This window comes from Chlamydotis macqueenii, chromosome 13 (genome assembly GCF_036417535.1).
Source record: "Chlamydotis macqueenii isolate bChlMac1 chromosome 13, bChlMac1.mat, whole genome shotgun sequence".
NCBI lineage: Eukaryota > Metazoa > Chordata > Aves > Otidiformes > Otididae > Chlamydotis > Chlamydotis macqueenii.
Genome location: NC_141568.1, coordinates 1,429,897 through 1,445,857, shown reverse-complemented (window position 1 = coordinate 1,445,857; position 15,961 = coordinate 1,429,897). Strand labels below are relative to the sequence as shown.

At 49.3% G+C, this 15,961-nt stretch overlaps 1 protein-coding gene across 5 annotated transcripts in view; it reads left to right on the top strand.

The window, feature by feature from the left end:
- Positions 1-15,961, top strand: part of SPG7 (SPG7 matrix AAA peptidase subunit, paraplegin) — a 40,343-nt gene that overhangs the window by 22,009 nt on the left and 2,373 nt on the right. For all 5 annotated transcript variants that reach the window (XM_086757801.1, XM_086757802.1, XM_086757800.1 and 2 more), the window contains 9 exons: positions 152-314; positions 1,093-1,266; positions 7,048-7,172; positions 8,366-8,468; positions 9,498-9,608; positions 12,919-13,034; positions 14,092-14,248; positions 14,606-14,769; positions 15,796-15,873. In XM_086757801.1, the coding sequence (XP_086613927.1) occupies positions 152-314; positions 1,093-1,266; positions 7,048-7,172; positions 8,366-8,468; positions 9,498-9,608; positions 12,919-13,034; positions 14,092-14,248; positions 14,606-14,769; positions 15,796-15,873 (1,191 nt within the window). The remainder of the gene's footprint in view (positions 1-151; positions 315-1,092; positions 1,267-7,047; positions 7,173-8,365; positions 8,469-9,497; positions 9,609-12,918; positions 13,035-14,091; positions 14,249-14,605; positions 14,770-15,795; positions 15,874-15,961) is intronic.

The window sequence follows — 15,961 nt, the reverse complement described above, 5'->3', positions numbered from 1 at the left end:
ATTCCGCAACGGGACTGCAGATGTAGTGCTCCTGTTAGCAGCTCCGAGCTGCTCAGGCTGAAAACACTGTCGGGAAGCTCTGGAAGGCCGTGTTCTTGTGCGGATGCTTCGTATGAGCTGTGGATCTGATGGAGTTGTGGTGTCCTTGCAGAATCCCGATCGCTACCTGCAGCTTGGGGCTAAAGTGCCCAAGGGTGCCTTGTTACTCGGACCGCCAGGCTGTGGGAAGACGTTGCTGGCGAAGGCTGTGGCTACGGAAGCGCAAGTGCCGTTTTTGGCCATGGCGGGCTCCGAGTTTGTGGAGGTGATAGGAGGTAAGCGTCTCAGGAGGAAGGGTGTGGAGGCTGCTTGACCTGCTGTGGAGCTGGAGGGTGCTGGCTGGGCCTCTTGCCAAGGCCAGAGTTTTAGCCTGTCTTTGCGTGAGGAGGATGAGTTGGATATTTCTACTGAAAATATAAAAATTTTTCAGTGGTAGAGTACTACATAATTTGGTACCTAAAATGCACGCCCTCTAAATTGCTAGTTGGTTCTTTCTGACAGTGCACAGCCATGGTTCTTCACCTGAAAGCATTATCTCTGACTTCCCTGTAGCTATTATTAAAGCCACTGACTGAGGCTTCCTTCCTTGTATGAGAATGCTGATGGATTTTCTGCTGCTCCCTGCTGATGGGGAAAGTATGGCCTCTTTGTGTCTTGGGATTTCCATCTTCCTCCTTTTCTTCCTTCCTCCTAGATCTCTTGAGACCTGACAAGGGTCAGTGTGCAGGAACCTGCTGAATGTTTCAGCTTCTGACCTGTGGAAGGAACAGGAGTTCCTGTTCGGAGCAGAGCTTCTCTTACGGCGGCTGTAGGAGTCCCTGCAGTTTTGGGAGCTCAGCTAAAAGCCAGCACGCTCTGGGAAGAGCAGTGCCTAAGGCCTAAACATATGAGTTCTGTGGCTGCTTCTTTGTGCCGGGAGTGTCGAGAAAGGGACTGCCATATACTGAGGGTTTGTCCAGTGTCAGGTGTCTCACTGGGGGCCGGTAATGCTGCTCTCTGGCTTTGCTATCAATTTTAGCTATGAGGCTTATTCCTTCTTCCCTTCCCCTATAGGTCTTGGAGCTGCCAGAGTTCGGAGCCTCTTCAGAGAAGCACAGGCTCGTGCACCCTGCATCGTCTACATTGACGAAATTGATGCTGTGGGCAAGAAGCGCTCAACCAATATCTCTGGTTTTGCCAATGCTGAGGAGGAGCAGACCTTAAACCAGCTGCTGGTAGAAATGGACGGTCAGTATTTCTCTCAGCCTCTCAGAGATCCAAGCTGTTGGCCTGTACATCTTTTTCTGCTTGAACTTGCCATGCCTCTTCAGCGTTCTCTGCTTGCTGAAGTAATTACAATGGCATTGAAACAAATCTCATTCTCCTCTTCCCTGGGGCAGGACTAGCTTACACTTTGCAGCCTGTTCAGGACTAAGCCCGGAACTACAGCTTGGTTGTGTCCTTGCTGAAAGACCATCTGTATGACAAGTGGTACCTGTGTTTCGGACTGCTGCTTAGTGGCTGTGGCTCTGGAAGTCACGATGTTTTTTTGTATGTGAACATCAGTGTGGCCTTGGCTGGCCTTGCTCTGGTTTCAGAGGTTGTCGTATCACGCACCTGAAGTGGGTCTTTTCTCTGTTCCATCCCCCCTTCACCCGCTGCTGCACTGGGTACAGAGGAAAACCAGCAGCAGCTGCTGTTTGGCACAGAATTTGTGCAAGTTGTGTGCGCAGTACTTGCTTCACACTGACCCAGGCTTTCCTGCAGAACCCTTAGGAGTCCCCTCAAGCACCAGTCTGAACCTGTGTACCCCATCACGTGTCCCTGTTTCTGAAGGCAGGCACTGTAGCATATCTCTCCATCTGTCCCGTAGTTAGGCAGGACTGTTCCAGAGCCGATCGTGCCTCAGGAAGTAGTTGGGCTCAGGATAGATCTCCGAGTACGTCCTGTGACTAAGTTGCGGAGATAACCCTCTTGAAACCTAGACATTTGTATAGGCTTTTAAGGATGTGGGGCTAAATCTAGTAAATTTCAAACCACTGGTTTTGTGACTCTACTGAAGACCCTGAGTCGGAAGAGAGTGTAGTGTCACATCCAGAGTGAATTTGCACCAACCGCCACGTGAGCATCCACCTGCTAATAAAAACAGAAAATGTGCATTAGAGATGACGGCTGGCAGAGGGCAGCAACCCCAAAGACTCTGGCTCTGGTAAATGGCTACGCTTCAGGAGTGTATTTTCCCACTGGCAACTGGAGAAGAATTATTTACCGTACCGGGGAACCGAAAGAAAATGAATTGGCAGCAAAGGCGCTGCTGTCTGTAGAAGGTAACTTTAAGGTCCAGCTGGCCATTACGTGTTGTTTGATACTTGCTGTGCTCCGTCTAAGACAGGTGCCTGTTAAGGTTTAGCGTTTAGTTGTCCCAGAGGGACATAAGCAGTGTAATATAGCAGCTCTCCCATCCTTTGACTTATTCTCATGTTGTCGCCTGGCTACAGGATCTGTATCTAAACTGAGAGAAGCTTTGCAAACCAGCCCTGGTTTGATGCCACACTTCTGGATGGTTTCTGGCTGTACTGCATCTGGAATCGGCCCTTTTCTCTCACACAAGTGCCAAAAAGAATGATCTTTGGGCTGTTCTTAGTCATAACTCTGTCAGAGCCTGCAGCACTGACCCGACTTGCGATGTTTCTGTTGCTAAATCTTATTATCACAGAGGGGGGTAAGGAATAACTACCTGCCCACCAGGGAGACTTTGTATCACTCCGTTGTTTCGTGGGCCAGAGCCGCCTTTTCCTGTCTGTAACCGTGGCACTTGTTGGCTCAACACACTCTTCATATGAAAAATTAAAAGCCATCCTGCATTAAAAGCACCCCCGTTTCTCCAGACCTGGGGGTTAAAACTGCTTGCTTTTTCCCTGAACGTTTGCAGCGAAATTGGGATGCGGCCCTGCTGAAGGAGCGCACGTCCTGCAGGTCAGCAGCAAGGCTGCCTTCCGCAGATGGCTCTGGAGTCAGCCCTCCCGTTTCAAGGAGAGAAGCTGGGGCTTGTAAAAATTCTTTCAGCAGAGGGTAGACATTCCTTCATACTGCACGCAAGATGATGTGTAGTTCTGGATCTCTGCCCTTGCTGCAGAAGGAGGAGAAATTGTAAGCAGGAGCACAGCATGGTGTAGACAGGGTGGAGTGGTCTTGCTGTAGAGGCCCTCCAGACCTCTCTCTGCTTCAGCACGGGTGCCGTGAGGTGTTCGAAGGAGAGGGGTGAGCTTTAAGTAGGTCCTAAACAACCAGACGGAAACCTGGTTGTCAGAGGAACATACTTGAAACACACAATGCTACATAGATACCAGAAATAACTTTAAATATGTGTATGCAGTTCCCTGGGACTTCACAGAGGCACTGACTTAGGCAGCTTGGCCAAGCACGTAGATACATTTGGAGTGAGTATAACTGTTTACAGCTGTATCTATACAGTAGGTGGTCTCGACAGAGAAGGCCGGTAGCAACACATAGAACAGCAGTTCTGGCTTGGTTGGGTTTTTTCTTTTTTTCCTTTTTTCCTGACAGTGAGCTGGCAGCGTGTTAACACCGCATTAAATGGAGGTCCATCTGTCTGCTCAGGAACATGCAGTCAGTACAATCCACATCTCCATACCAAAAATGAAAACGTCTGATCTCCTTCAGTCTGTAGCAGTTAGGCATGGTTTCTAGAGTGCTTTCTTGGTGAGTCTTAATTCAGAAATTAAGGTACAACTCTATTGGAAAGTGAGTTCAGAAGGGAAATACTATCCTCAGTATGTACTTTAATAGTCCCTTGTTTCCTGTGTGCTGCCTAGTTTATTTTTAAATTTATATTGCCTAATCATTTATTCATGTCTCATACAGATCATATACTTAGTCCCTCGGTTTGCTACGTGCTTTATCAAACACACGCTAAGAAAATAGCCCAAGGAGTTTACAATGTCAAATGGGAGACAGCTGGCAAGGACTGTCAGGCTCGTACAAGAAACGTGGACTTACTGTTGGCTTCTACTCATAAGCAGTGAACTTGGCACATGTCGCTGAAATGTTATCTAACTGAGCATGTTACCTAAAGGAACTCTGAACTCCTGTGTGCATCGTGGCAAAATAGTTTTGAGGATGATGGTTTTTCAGGAGGTTAACAGTCTACCCAAGCACAAGCAGAGGAGTGGTGTGTGTTTGGAATGAGGAAGCCTTGAAATGGAAGGTTGAGAGTTCTGTTACAGCTGTCTTTAGCTTAAATTGATAGTGGAAGTTCTGCAAGGCAACACCATAGAACCAAGTTAGCTATTAATTTGAAAAAAAAAAAAATTGTGCCGAAGTACATCTGTGAGTCATCAGCTTAGCATTGATCGTTGAACTTGTGTGCTCAGATGAGATTACTCAGAGAGAAGGTAGAGGAAGAAAAGAAGGGTCAGAGCTATATGGAACTCGCTCTGCAGGCTGGAAGAAGGATGAGGACACCGAGAAAAAAGCCATTATGCTAAGCTGTATGGGATGAATGTGCAGTTTGGTGCTTGGTAATTCTGGTACACAGATTTTAGAGTAATTGTTGTGCTCTTCCTGCAAGCGACCTTGGTTTCCTTCACTCTGACAGCTTTCTTCGTGCTCTGGAAGCACCAGGAGTCTGGTGGGAGAAGGGGAGGGATGGAGGAAGCTTGTATATACAAAAGCTGTTTTTAAAACCAGAGTGACACATGTTCTCCAGTCTTTGTCAAAACAGGTGCCTGGTGTGAATAGTGAATCTTCCCTCACAAACTGCAAACAAGCAGAAGAGGAATGTGACCCAAGTATCTCCTCTGTTCTGAATGCATCTGAGAGGAGCTCGACAATCCTGGGCCAATCTGTGTTTTGTGAATGAAAATGCAGAACATCTTTTGTAGCAGCTCTTCACCTGAGGTCCTCAGACAAGACCTCTCCCCTGATCTGTGCTGTATGCGAGTTTCTGACCCCGAGGCTTCCCTCAGGAGGGTGGCCCCATTTCAGTGATACTGTCCACAGATGATGTCCAAAAGGCTTTTAACAAATGGCTGGAAAATTAGAGGGATGGGCATCTCATCTGCATTACTACGAAGTAACATGCTCTGTGTCAGTGGGGAGCAGAGCGCTTGCCAGTTCAAGTGGACCATTTTTTTCCCTTTCCTTTTTCAAGTGGCTTCATCTGCAAACATTGTAGATATGAAGGCTCTCTTTAGGCTAAATTTTCCGAGCTGTTTTTCGTTTGTTGAGGTGACTGAGGTGGTGTTTTTGCCGACTGTTCCTTTGGCTGATCTTTGCCTGTGGAAGCCAAGCCAGTGACACACCAGGTGACATTGTATTTGGAGCAGTAACATGGATCAGAGGCTGCAGTTGTAGATTTCCTGGAGCGGTGTTGCGCACTGCTGGGATACAGGCTCGAGAGCAAGTGGGGCAGAAGCTGATGTGAGGAGGATGCTCTCGGTGGTTCTGGATTTTTATATTTGTTCTAATAGTCAGACCTATTTTAAGAGAGCCTTCCCAGCCACAAAGCAGATAATGTACTGTACCGTCTAATCCTGCCGCGTGAATGAGGCTTGCTGTCCCCAAGTGCCTGCCAGTCTCTGCTTGTTTATCACACTGCAGAGTGCAGTGTGATACACGCCTGAAGGATGGCCAGCTTCGGCCTCTCCGGGAGCTTATTTAGACAGCGTCCTGCAGAGAGGAAGAACTGAGGTTTGCTGTAGCGCAAGCTGGCAGAGCCGCTGCTCTGACTTACCTGTAACCTTAATCTCTCTGCTGAGCTCTTGTGCGCTGACACATTTGGCAGCTCTTCTGGCGGAGCTGGAGAGAGCTGAAACTCGCCCGGCTTACGTGCGTAAAGCTGCCTCTCCGCAGCGTGTGACTTGGCAGCGCAGGAGGCACATGGGACTAACGCGTCCTTTCCCTGGGAAGCTGCTGTGTGCCAGGGCTGTTGAATCTGCTCTGAACAGGTGACTCATACTCGGGGGCCTGCGGGCACCTGGTGGAATGTAATAAATAAGCAGTGTGGTTCGGTGATTCAACACCATCTCTGGCTCCCCACCCAAGCAGCACAACCGCCTGCCCCGTTCTGCCCTCCTCCAGCTGCTGGTGCTCTGGCTTCCCCGGGAAGCCCTGTCTACCTTTGATGGCTCCGTGCTGCAGGCTGCTTTCGCAAAGCCTGTAAATCCTGATGCTCCCTTCTTGTTTAAGACCTGGAGACAAAACCTTCTCTGACTGTGGCTTGAGCCAGTGTATGCTACTTGTCACTGCAAAGCTGTTTGGTTGCATTTTGTGTCTGCCGCCATGTCTGTGGTGTAAGTTCTGCAAGGCTGGTCTTTGTGCTGGTCTGCAATCTGCGTGGGTGCCTTCTGAGTGATAAAAGATAAAAAATGAGTGAGAAGATGGAGATCAAATCATGCTGTAACGTGCCCCTTGCTGGGTGGCGAGTCTACGTCCCCTCTTTCTGCATTAACCTGAGCTGGTCAGAAGAAAGCCTGTCCCTTCCCTGGTGATCCTGGTGGCCTGTCTGTGACTGAAGGCTAAAGGAAAGCAGAAAGGGTCCTCCACAGAAATATTTGGGAGGGAAAGGCCATTTCAACTGGCAAACACGTACAACCTGCAGCTAAAGGAGCAGGAATTGACTTAAGCCTGGGGACAAAGCCGCCTCCTAACTCATCAGAATACAGAGATTCTCTTCTGGCTTCTAGCTGGAGCCATTTTGAAATGTGGCAAAAGGAGGGGAGGGAAAAATGTTTTAAGCCAAGGCTTAAGTCAATGAAAAGGGAATTTCAGAGTATCCGTGATGACCGGTGACTTGGGAGGTTCCTTCTTGTCTTGTGGCCCTAGATGGAGGGGACACTTTCTCAGCCTCGGCCGCCCCAGCGGATGCTGTAAACACCTCCGGCTTTGTGATGAAGCTGTGTAAGGCATTCTCGGCATCCTTTCCTACCCCGTCCGTTTGTGTGCTTGCAGCGCAGCGTCTGTGATAGTGAACACCTTCACCTTTGTTTTTGCTTGCTTTTTCTGCAGGAATGGGGACCACAGACCATGTCATAGTGCTGGCTTCTACCAATCGTGCTGATGTCTTGGATAATGCTTTGATGAGACCTGGGAGGCTTGACAGGCACATCTTCATCGATCTTCCGACACTCCAGGTGTGTTCCACCTAGTACCCTGGCCTTACGCTAACGCCAGCGCCTGAGGTGTCCCAGTCCCTGCTGGTGATTCCCTGGCCTGCCACAGGCTTGAGCTTGGAGAAGATAGAGATGGTGGGCCTCTGTTTGCCTTCATTCTTATGTATGTGCTCTAAATCAAGCATTTGACATGCTAATGCGGTTGCTTGTTTCTCTGAAATGACAGCTCACTGTTTTTAAGTGTCTCTGCTCTGGTATGAGCTTTGGCAGTGAATTCTTCTGTGAGGCTGTCTTTGCCATGCAGATGCAGATGTTTGTGTCTTCTCTGCAGGAAACTGGGAACCACCTAATTGGCAAGTTGGCTTGTGTGAGAGCTTAAATTGTCATGTGCCTTGAGCACCATTTGTTCTTTAGGTTTATTGTCCTCGCTGTCCTCCTAAGGCTCTTCATTTTCCTTTAAGCAGCCTGTTAAGTGACTTTCTCCTCCTGAATGCTCTTTAAATCCATTTACTAGGAGTCTTCCATGTCTGCGGTGTTGACATTTGTAGCAGAGTTTTGGGAATAGGCTCAGCTGCAGCAAAGATCTGTCTGCTCTGCCAGCACAGGCTCTTCTTCTCCCATCTGTGCGTTACTGTATTCCTCAGAGTTTTCAGTTAAAATACCTTAAATGCCTGATATAATCTGGCACCGGAAGCATGAACTGTGCAGCTGCCCTGAAGGAGGAAGGGGGAAAAAACCCTGGCAAGTGAGCCTGTTGTTTTCATCAGGATCTCCTGGACCAGCTGAATGAGTCACTCCCTGGCTACTTGCCAGCCATCATCTCACCCCCATCCTTGTCTGGGAAATACTGGCAGGCTCGGTAGCTGGTACATGAGACTTTCATTTGCCGTGTGCGAGGGGGCAGGTAGAGGCAGTGGAGCTCCTTCCTGGGAGTGCTTTTATGGTAATAGAAAAGTTAAGGCAGATCAGAGTGAAAGTTAGGAGGGGAGAGTGGCCGTGAGAGAGAAAGCTGTGACTCACGGTAAGCCTCCGTACATCTGTTCTGAATTTGAGAGCCGGGTGTTTATCAGGGCTCCTGCAGCACTGAAACGCTGTAAGGACAGCCCTGCCCTCTGGTGGCAATGTCACCGTCCCCGCTGCCAGCGTCTGCTGCTCCTCTGCTCCCTGCCACGGCTGGAAGCGTGCTGGGCTCAGCTGTTCTGTGTTCTTTCCAGGAGAGAAGAGAGATCTTTGAGCAGCACCTGAAGGGTCTCAAACTCATCCAAGATGCCAGCTTCTACTCACAGCACCTTGCCGAACTGACTCCGGGCTTCAGCGGTATGACGTGCTGTGTCCTTGTGGGGCTGCTCTGCCTGCTTCTGCGCTAGTTCTGCAGTCCAACCTGGAGCTTCTTGCGTAGTTTTAACAGAGTATTTTGGTCTAGAGGGCTTTTTTCTTCAAGCCTTCTCCATCTCTGTGGAAATAGTGGGAACTAACCAGCTCCCTGGTGAATGGAGCTGTGATGAGCAATTGTATGTGGCTATTTTCGATCTTCTGAAACTTCTGGGACTAGCAGGATGTGGGGGGTAGGGAAAATACACTTTTATAATGCTTGGGCTCCTAATTCCTGAGGGGAGGAACCACTGCTGATGCTCCTGTCCAAGCTGTTGTTGAGAATGAGATGTTGCACTTCAGGGGAAAGACTCTTAAGTTGATATATGTTACCGGGAAAGCACTAGGAGGAATGAATAGAAATTACTTTGTTGGTCAGAGTAGAAATTGGACAGCTCTGCCTGGCTCCTGCGTTGAGCCTGTTTCCAGGGTAGGTCCCTGGGAGTTTGAAACAGTGCTGAGCAAGGGGCTCCAGAGTTCCTGTTTATGTGGAGTTCCTGGAATATCCTTTCTGGGTTTCCCCTCTAACAGGCCCCAGCGCCCTGCCTCTTCACGACTTCTTTCAGCAGCCCCCCGCCACCGTCACCCACCCACACAAACTCAGAACAGATGTTCTTTCTCTTCCACACAGAGGTTGTGTGGTTGCTGTACGAGCAGCGCGGCAGCCCGTGCCAACCCAGGCTGCCCACGCCACTCCCCTGTTGCCGAGATCCAGCCTTGGCTTTAGCCTGTGAATTGATTGCTGAACTCTGTCCTCTGTGTGGCAGCGCGGTGTTCATTGCCAAGGCAGTTGCATTGTTTAAATCCAACATAAACACCATGGACTGGATTTGCTCTCTGTTCCCGAGGAGTGAAAAAGTGCAGGCTATTTGACTTCCTTAAGTCCTTCTCCAGACTTGTTCTTGCCTATTCTGTCCCCTGAAATGTCTGTCACGTAACAAATCCAATGTAATTCTTGTCAACTCTTGTCTACAGGAGCTGACATCGCGAATATATGTAATGAAGCTGCTCTTCACGCCGCTAGAGAAGGTCACAAATCCATCGATACTTTCAACTTCGAGTATGCTGTGGAACGAGTCATTGCAGGTAAGTGACCCAGTCGTTCCTGTTGTCTTACGAGGCTGTATCACGCTTCTTGAAAGAAGGCTCCAGTGAGTGGGTTACATTTGAGGAAGACAGATGGGTCCTAACTGTGCTCTGTCCTGTAGGGCTGCCCTGAAGGTCTCAGATGCCGTAGTCACAGAAAGTTCTCCGAACAAGTCCCCAAATGGATGTCTTTTCCTGAACTTGCAGGCAGCCTGAACCCGTAGTTCAGGGAAGATGGCCAGTAGCAAAACAGGAAAGAGAGGAATTCAAATCTCTATGGCTTTTTTAGTTTAAAAAGATTGGTGTTGTGTTTGGTTTGTTTTGTTTTGTTTTTTTTTTAAAAAAAAAGGAAGAGTGGAAGTATCTCTGGATTTTTCTTGCTACTTTGGGCACCTGCTACGTAAACATGAATAGCAAATAGGCTACACATCCTCAACAGCAAGAAATTAGAGATTTTTCTTTTTTGGCCTCAAAGCCCAGGCTTTGAATTGGCAGAATAAACTGAAAGACAGTGGAGTACTGTTCTCCCTCTGGGAACATCCTGTCGGCCTTTCCCTGTCGCTCCTGCGACTGCCAGCAGAGGAACGAACCTCTGGAGGTTACCCTGTAGCAGTGTATTACAGGGAGGAGAACCCAGGGAGGAGTTCCCAGAACTCTCTGCTCCACCTGAGGGATTTGGGTCTGGTGGGTTTCAGTCTGAACTGCCCTGTAGCCAAGGCTTGGTTTTCATCATCAGACACTTAACCGCTCCCAGGCTGCGGTGTCGTTACCAGAGGGTGAGCCTGGGAAGCAGACTGGCATGCTGTGCTGTTCTCAGAGCGTGTGGAACAGGATATTGGATATTCCTACTGTTATTTCCTAATCCTGGAATTTAGCCTTGAGTGCTTGCTTTATCAGAAAACGCCTGAAAAATTCCTCATTTAAGAGAAGATTTTTCAGAACATTCCTGGCAGTTTCACCTGCCTTTTAAAAACAAAACCCTTGGAGTGCTCTGGGTGACCATGGCCACGCTTGCACAAAGCCCACGCTGTACTCGGCAGCTCCCAGGAGCAGACAGCAAGATGACTCTAGTTGTAATGCAGAAGTCCTCGTCAGCTGGAGCAAAGATGTGCTTTACCAAACTTGCAGGGATTCACTTGGCTTTTTTTTCTCTGAATTCCTCCCTTGCCCAGACTTGGAAGATAAGCCAAAAAGCAAGTAAGGCCATGGGGGCCATGTAGCAGAAGGGATATCCGGGAGGGATGTGGTGGGGTGTTGCAGGGCATGGACTTCAGCGGTTTCACCGCTGACGAGCTGACTGGCTTCGTCCAGGCTCTGTAGTGTGTAGGAGGCCATCAAGTAGTCTTGTTGCTTCATCGCATTCTTTCATATGAGCAGGACCTGGCTGGTTTTTGTAGACCAAGTCTAAAAGGCCCCAAACGACCCTCCAGGCCCCTGTTTTAAATGTACCCTTGCAGTGTAATGGGAACGCTTCTGGGTTTCACAATCCAGAGAGCATTTCAGTTGCTGTAAAAGCCTTTCTTGAAAGAATGAAGATGCTACTGTGCTTTCCATTATAGGCTTCTGGTTTTAATAAGAGTGGTGTGGAATCAAAGGGGAACTTTGCAAGTCCACAGGCCCTGTCAGCCTTAAAGCTTTGTGTTGCTGTAAGGAAGAAGAAAGAACTCTCTGTGGTAGTCCCCATTGTGTTTTCAGTTTGGGAACAGAGAGCAGCCAGTAAGTCAGGTCTCCTGGGAGTGGGGGAGGAAACCTGCTGAGCACTCAGAGGCTTTAGGAGTTGTCTTCAGAAGATGCAGTAGAGCCTGTTTTCTTGGTGGGGTTTGTATGCGCTGTGTAAGGCCAGCAAAGATGCACCAGAGCTGTTTCCTGGGTTCTTTGGCTCATAAATGTGATAAGTACAGGCCTTCAGAGAACTTTTCTGCCTGGAGATTACTTTATGTAGGAAAGTAAATAATTAGCAGTTTGTTGTGAACAGTACAGTCCCTCCCTCCGTGGTGGGCTGGCAGAGGAAGGCACCCAGAATTTTTTTAAGCTCATGTGTGTCTATATGGTGTGTGTGTGTATACATCTTCCTGTGGAAAGAGAGACACCCAGGCACGTGTGCACACTGCTGAGGGCAGGGAGGGACTGACGAAAAGCAAGGCTGTTGCGATTAATCTGCTGTTCCATCACCATCACGCCTCACGGGCCACAGTGGTTTCCAGGGTCCGTAAGCAGTAATTGTACAAGACCTGCCACACTGATTTTGCTGTTTCCTTGTTTAATAAAGCTCTTGACTTTTGTTTAAAAGTCAATGTTAATAGAGGGTGTTTTTTCAAGACATGAAGCAAGCTTGGTGTAGTGCTGCTCTTGCCTCTGCCTGCTCTGCCCCCTGCCGCTCCTGGCACGGTGTGGAGACATCGGCTTCACAGGACCAGTACCTGCGCTTGATACACGGTGTGTTTTGTAGTTAACACATTTTCTATGTGCTAGAAGTTTTACTTCCATTCAGCATTTTTTAACTCCTAATTGGAGTTGTTCTGTGTTATGGACTAGTGGATTGGAAAATAGACACTTTGAAAAATCACCTTTTTGGAGGAAGCATTACGTGTGAGTTATGGCTTAATTTGCTAGTTCTTGGGAGCCTGGGAATAAGCTCATACGGAGCGTGCCATGTTAATCAGAGACACTTGCTGGGTCTGGAGAAACATTTCTTTATGTGCTGTTGGTCTTTTGCTGATTTAAACACTCCTAATGCACAAGAATCCTAACTGGGACCTCTCTCACATGGAGTGCAGCATCTTGCTTCTCTTAAGTTCTGCCTAAGGGACTGAAAGGACCATACAGCAAAATCAGTGTGATATTCCAACTAGTCTCTGGTTTGAGTTTTGTTGGTTTAGTGGGTTTTTTCTTCCCCAAATGGTAGACTGACTTGTTGCAGATCTGTCCCTGGGCAGAGATCGAGTGTAACATGCCTTTGGCAGAGCTGGGAACAAGAACAGAGCTTTGCATTCTAGAGCTGTGACCTAATCAAATGTGAAATTATTTGTCTAATGACTAAGTCTGTTGTAAAGAGCAGAGAGGCGAAAAGTTTCTGCCAGTGTTTTCAAGCAATCCAAGCATGGATTGTTTTCTGCTGCTGGGACAGAGAGCACCTTCCACAGCGTGTAACTGAAGGGCTTTTTCCCGCCTCTCCCCAGACGGGGTGCAGTACAAACCTTGCCGGCTGTTCAGCCGCAGACCATGCTCGTTTGTGCTCTTAGCTGTACAAGGTTATGCCCTGCTGGTTACACCTCTTGCCGTTACCGAATCCTTGTCTGTGTCCCTGTAGGCACTGCCAAAAGGAGCAAGATCTTGTCCCCAGAAGAGAGGAAGGTTGTGGCGTTTCATGAATCGGGTCACGCGCTGGTTGGCTGGCTGCTGGAGCACACCGAGGCCGTGATGAAGGTAACTCCACGACCAGCTGATGCGTAATGGGTGGGAAGAGAGTCCCTTGGGGTTCCCCTGTCCAAGAAACATTGGTTGTTTAGTAGCACTGGTGTTGAATTCTGCTGCCCTACCTTGGCCTCCGTGAGCTTGGAGCCGTGTATGCCGCAGCAAAATAAATGGCAAATATGCTGTGGAGAAGTCCGTTGTTAGGCTCCGTTGATGACAGTGATTAAAGCTGATTAACCAGCCATAGGAGAAGCTTTGCAGTTAAAAGCCAACTGTAAAGCTGTCTTTTGACGGTGCTGCTCAGTTCGTGCACCTCCTCCAGGCGCAAAGCGCTGCTCTGTGTGTGCATGCGTGATCTCTCCCCGCTGTGCCTTGCCAGCACGCTGCAGCCGGTGAAGCTGCCGTTGCAGGAGCTGCTCTGGTACTGATGGGAAGAGACGTGTTTTTCAGATTGGCATGCTTGGGAGTTTGTCTACCCTGAAGCCCTTCTCTGTAGGGAGGGGCGTCCCTTTGGCACCCTGGGGTGTGTTCTCTCCCCTGCATGTCTCAAAGCCGTGATGCTGGGGGGACATGGGGAGTGGAAATGACAAGGGCGACAGCTCCTTGGCTCACCACCAGCAGCACATTCACTCTGAATGACCTATTGTGTAAGCTGGACTGTTGTTAATTACTCTCATTTAACGGGTGGGGGAAATGGGTCTCATTTTTTCTGAAGTCATTCTGTCTTTCTCCAGGTAGTGTCAGTAATTCTAGAACACAGTGAAGTGAACTCTGTTTGGCCTGTACCCTCCAAAGCAACTCCTAGATCTGAGTTTCACTGGCTTGCCGTCCTTAAGGACAGCTTCCTTTTAATTTCTTGAGCAGAAGGTGTCTGTCTGCAGCTGTGAAGGCAGAGCCTTCAGTACAGGAGTGGTGGCATACTGCGGTTCTCAGCCATGTCTCTGTGGGTCAGCCTGCCCCATGGCTTTCGACAAGTGTCACTGGGATTGCAGCCCTCTTGTTCTCCCTTTGCTGCCGTAGTTGGGAGCTCTTTTGTTCTCTGAACTGAGAGAGCTGCTCTCTGTTGCAGGTTTCCATAGCCCCTCGCACAAACGCAGCTCTTGGATTTGCTCAGATCCTGCCGAGGGAGCAGTACCTCTTCACCAAGGAGCAGCTGCTGGAGAGGATGTGTATGGCGCTAGGGGGGAGAGTGTCCGAGGCCATCACCTTTAACAAAGTCACTACAGGTGAGGAGCCGGGCCCTGCACGGGCGGGTGGAGATTGTGCTGAGAGAGCCTGAACCTCTGCACTTGCTCCATCCAAGGGTGGAGCAGCAGAGGTTTCCTGCCCTGGGAAGGAGAAATGTCCAATTGCGTGTTTTGATCTTGGGCTTGTGTGAGCCAGCTACCAGTAGATTCACTCACTGTCATGCATGGGTCCTGCAGGACGTGTAGAAAGGTCCCTCAGCAGGTGGAGTGCTCCCCTCCGTGGGCTCCTGTGGGTCCTGTGGTCTCTCGACTGATGGAATGCATGTTTGTGCAGGATGTGCTCCCCTTGCACTTGGCTCGGAGCTGGTAAGCATGGTGTCTGTCTCTCTTGCCCAGGAGCGCAGGATGACCTGAAGAAGGTGACCAAGATAGCCTACTCCATGGTGAAGCAGTACGGGATGGTGCCCAGCATCGGGCAGCTCTCCTTCCCGGACCTGGAGAGTGCGGCTGGAATCGGCCGGCGCCCTTTCAGCCAGGGACTTCAGCAAATGATGGACCACGTAAGGCCGCCCTTGGTTACATGTTCCTGTCTGTTCCTTACTTTCTGCAGTTCAGTAAAAAAATGCAGGTCACTTGCACCCAAACAATTTGCATTTCTGTTAGCCCTGAGGTAGTAAATCTCAACAACTGAGCACTTACCTGTTACCGTGTATTGGACCTGTGCAGTGGGGCGTTAAGAACAGGCCAAATCCCATCTCGCTGGGAGTTCAGCCCAAGAGTACCGAAGCTGCAGCGAGGGGCTGTGAAGTGCTCTGCAGCGCATAAAACGGTGCAAGCTGGGGTCCTGGTTCCAGTGTGGACAAGACCCTTGTCAGCTTCTGGGAGACGGGAGGTGCAAATGTGGTTGGGGAGAGGGAGAAATGCCTTGCAGGGGAAGAAAGAGTAATCTGGGGAGACTGGGGAGCTGTGGAACTGTGGACAGATACCCAGCTAGGGAAAGATCCTGTTGCACAAAGTCTCTCCAGGCCCCCGGGAGAGTGTATCTAAGCACGGCTGTGCAATGTTTAGATTACAAGAAACCCATGTTGAGAGTCTCGGTTGCACGATTTCAGTGTCTCAGCTTCCTAGATCAGAGAGGCTATCAAACCGAGACGATGGTCAGGCTGGACAACGTCAGCCTGCTTGTCCAGGAAATTGGGCTTCATTGCTGCACAAAGTTTTGCCTTAGTTGAAAAGTCTAATAGCTGGAAATGAAGAAACTCTGGTGCAGCAGCAGTACGGTTGTGCTTCCGTGGGGTTTGTGCTGAGCTGCATCTTTTGGTACTGGACAGCCTCCTTAATCAGACTGCCTTCCCATCAGCCGGGACTCTGCTGGGGAGCTGTGCTCCTGCAGGCGTTTACTGCTCCTTATCACGAGCACTCCTCTGGCTTTCCTTCAGACCATTTATCAGTGTTTTCTCTTGCTGGGAACCGCTTCCTGCTTGGCTCAGTTTGCAGATCGCATGGCTCAGTGCTCTCCTTGTTTATCCACCTTGTGTTTGTTGCCACCTAAGCTCCAAATCTCTCTTCTTGTGACCGTCTTCTAGGAAGCGAAAGTCCTGGTGGCTCAGGCTTACAGACGCACAGAAAAACTCTTGCTGGAGAACCGGGACAAGCTGCAAATAGTAAGTTGGAGTTGTGTGGGGTTTTGTTTGTTGTTTGTTCGATTTTTTTTTTTTTTAATTTTTTTTTATTTTTATTTTTAGGCTGGTG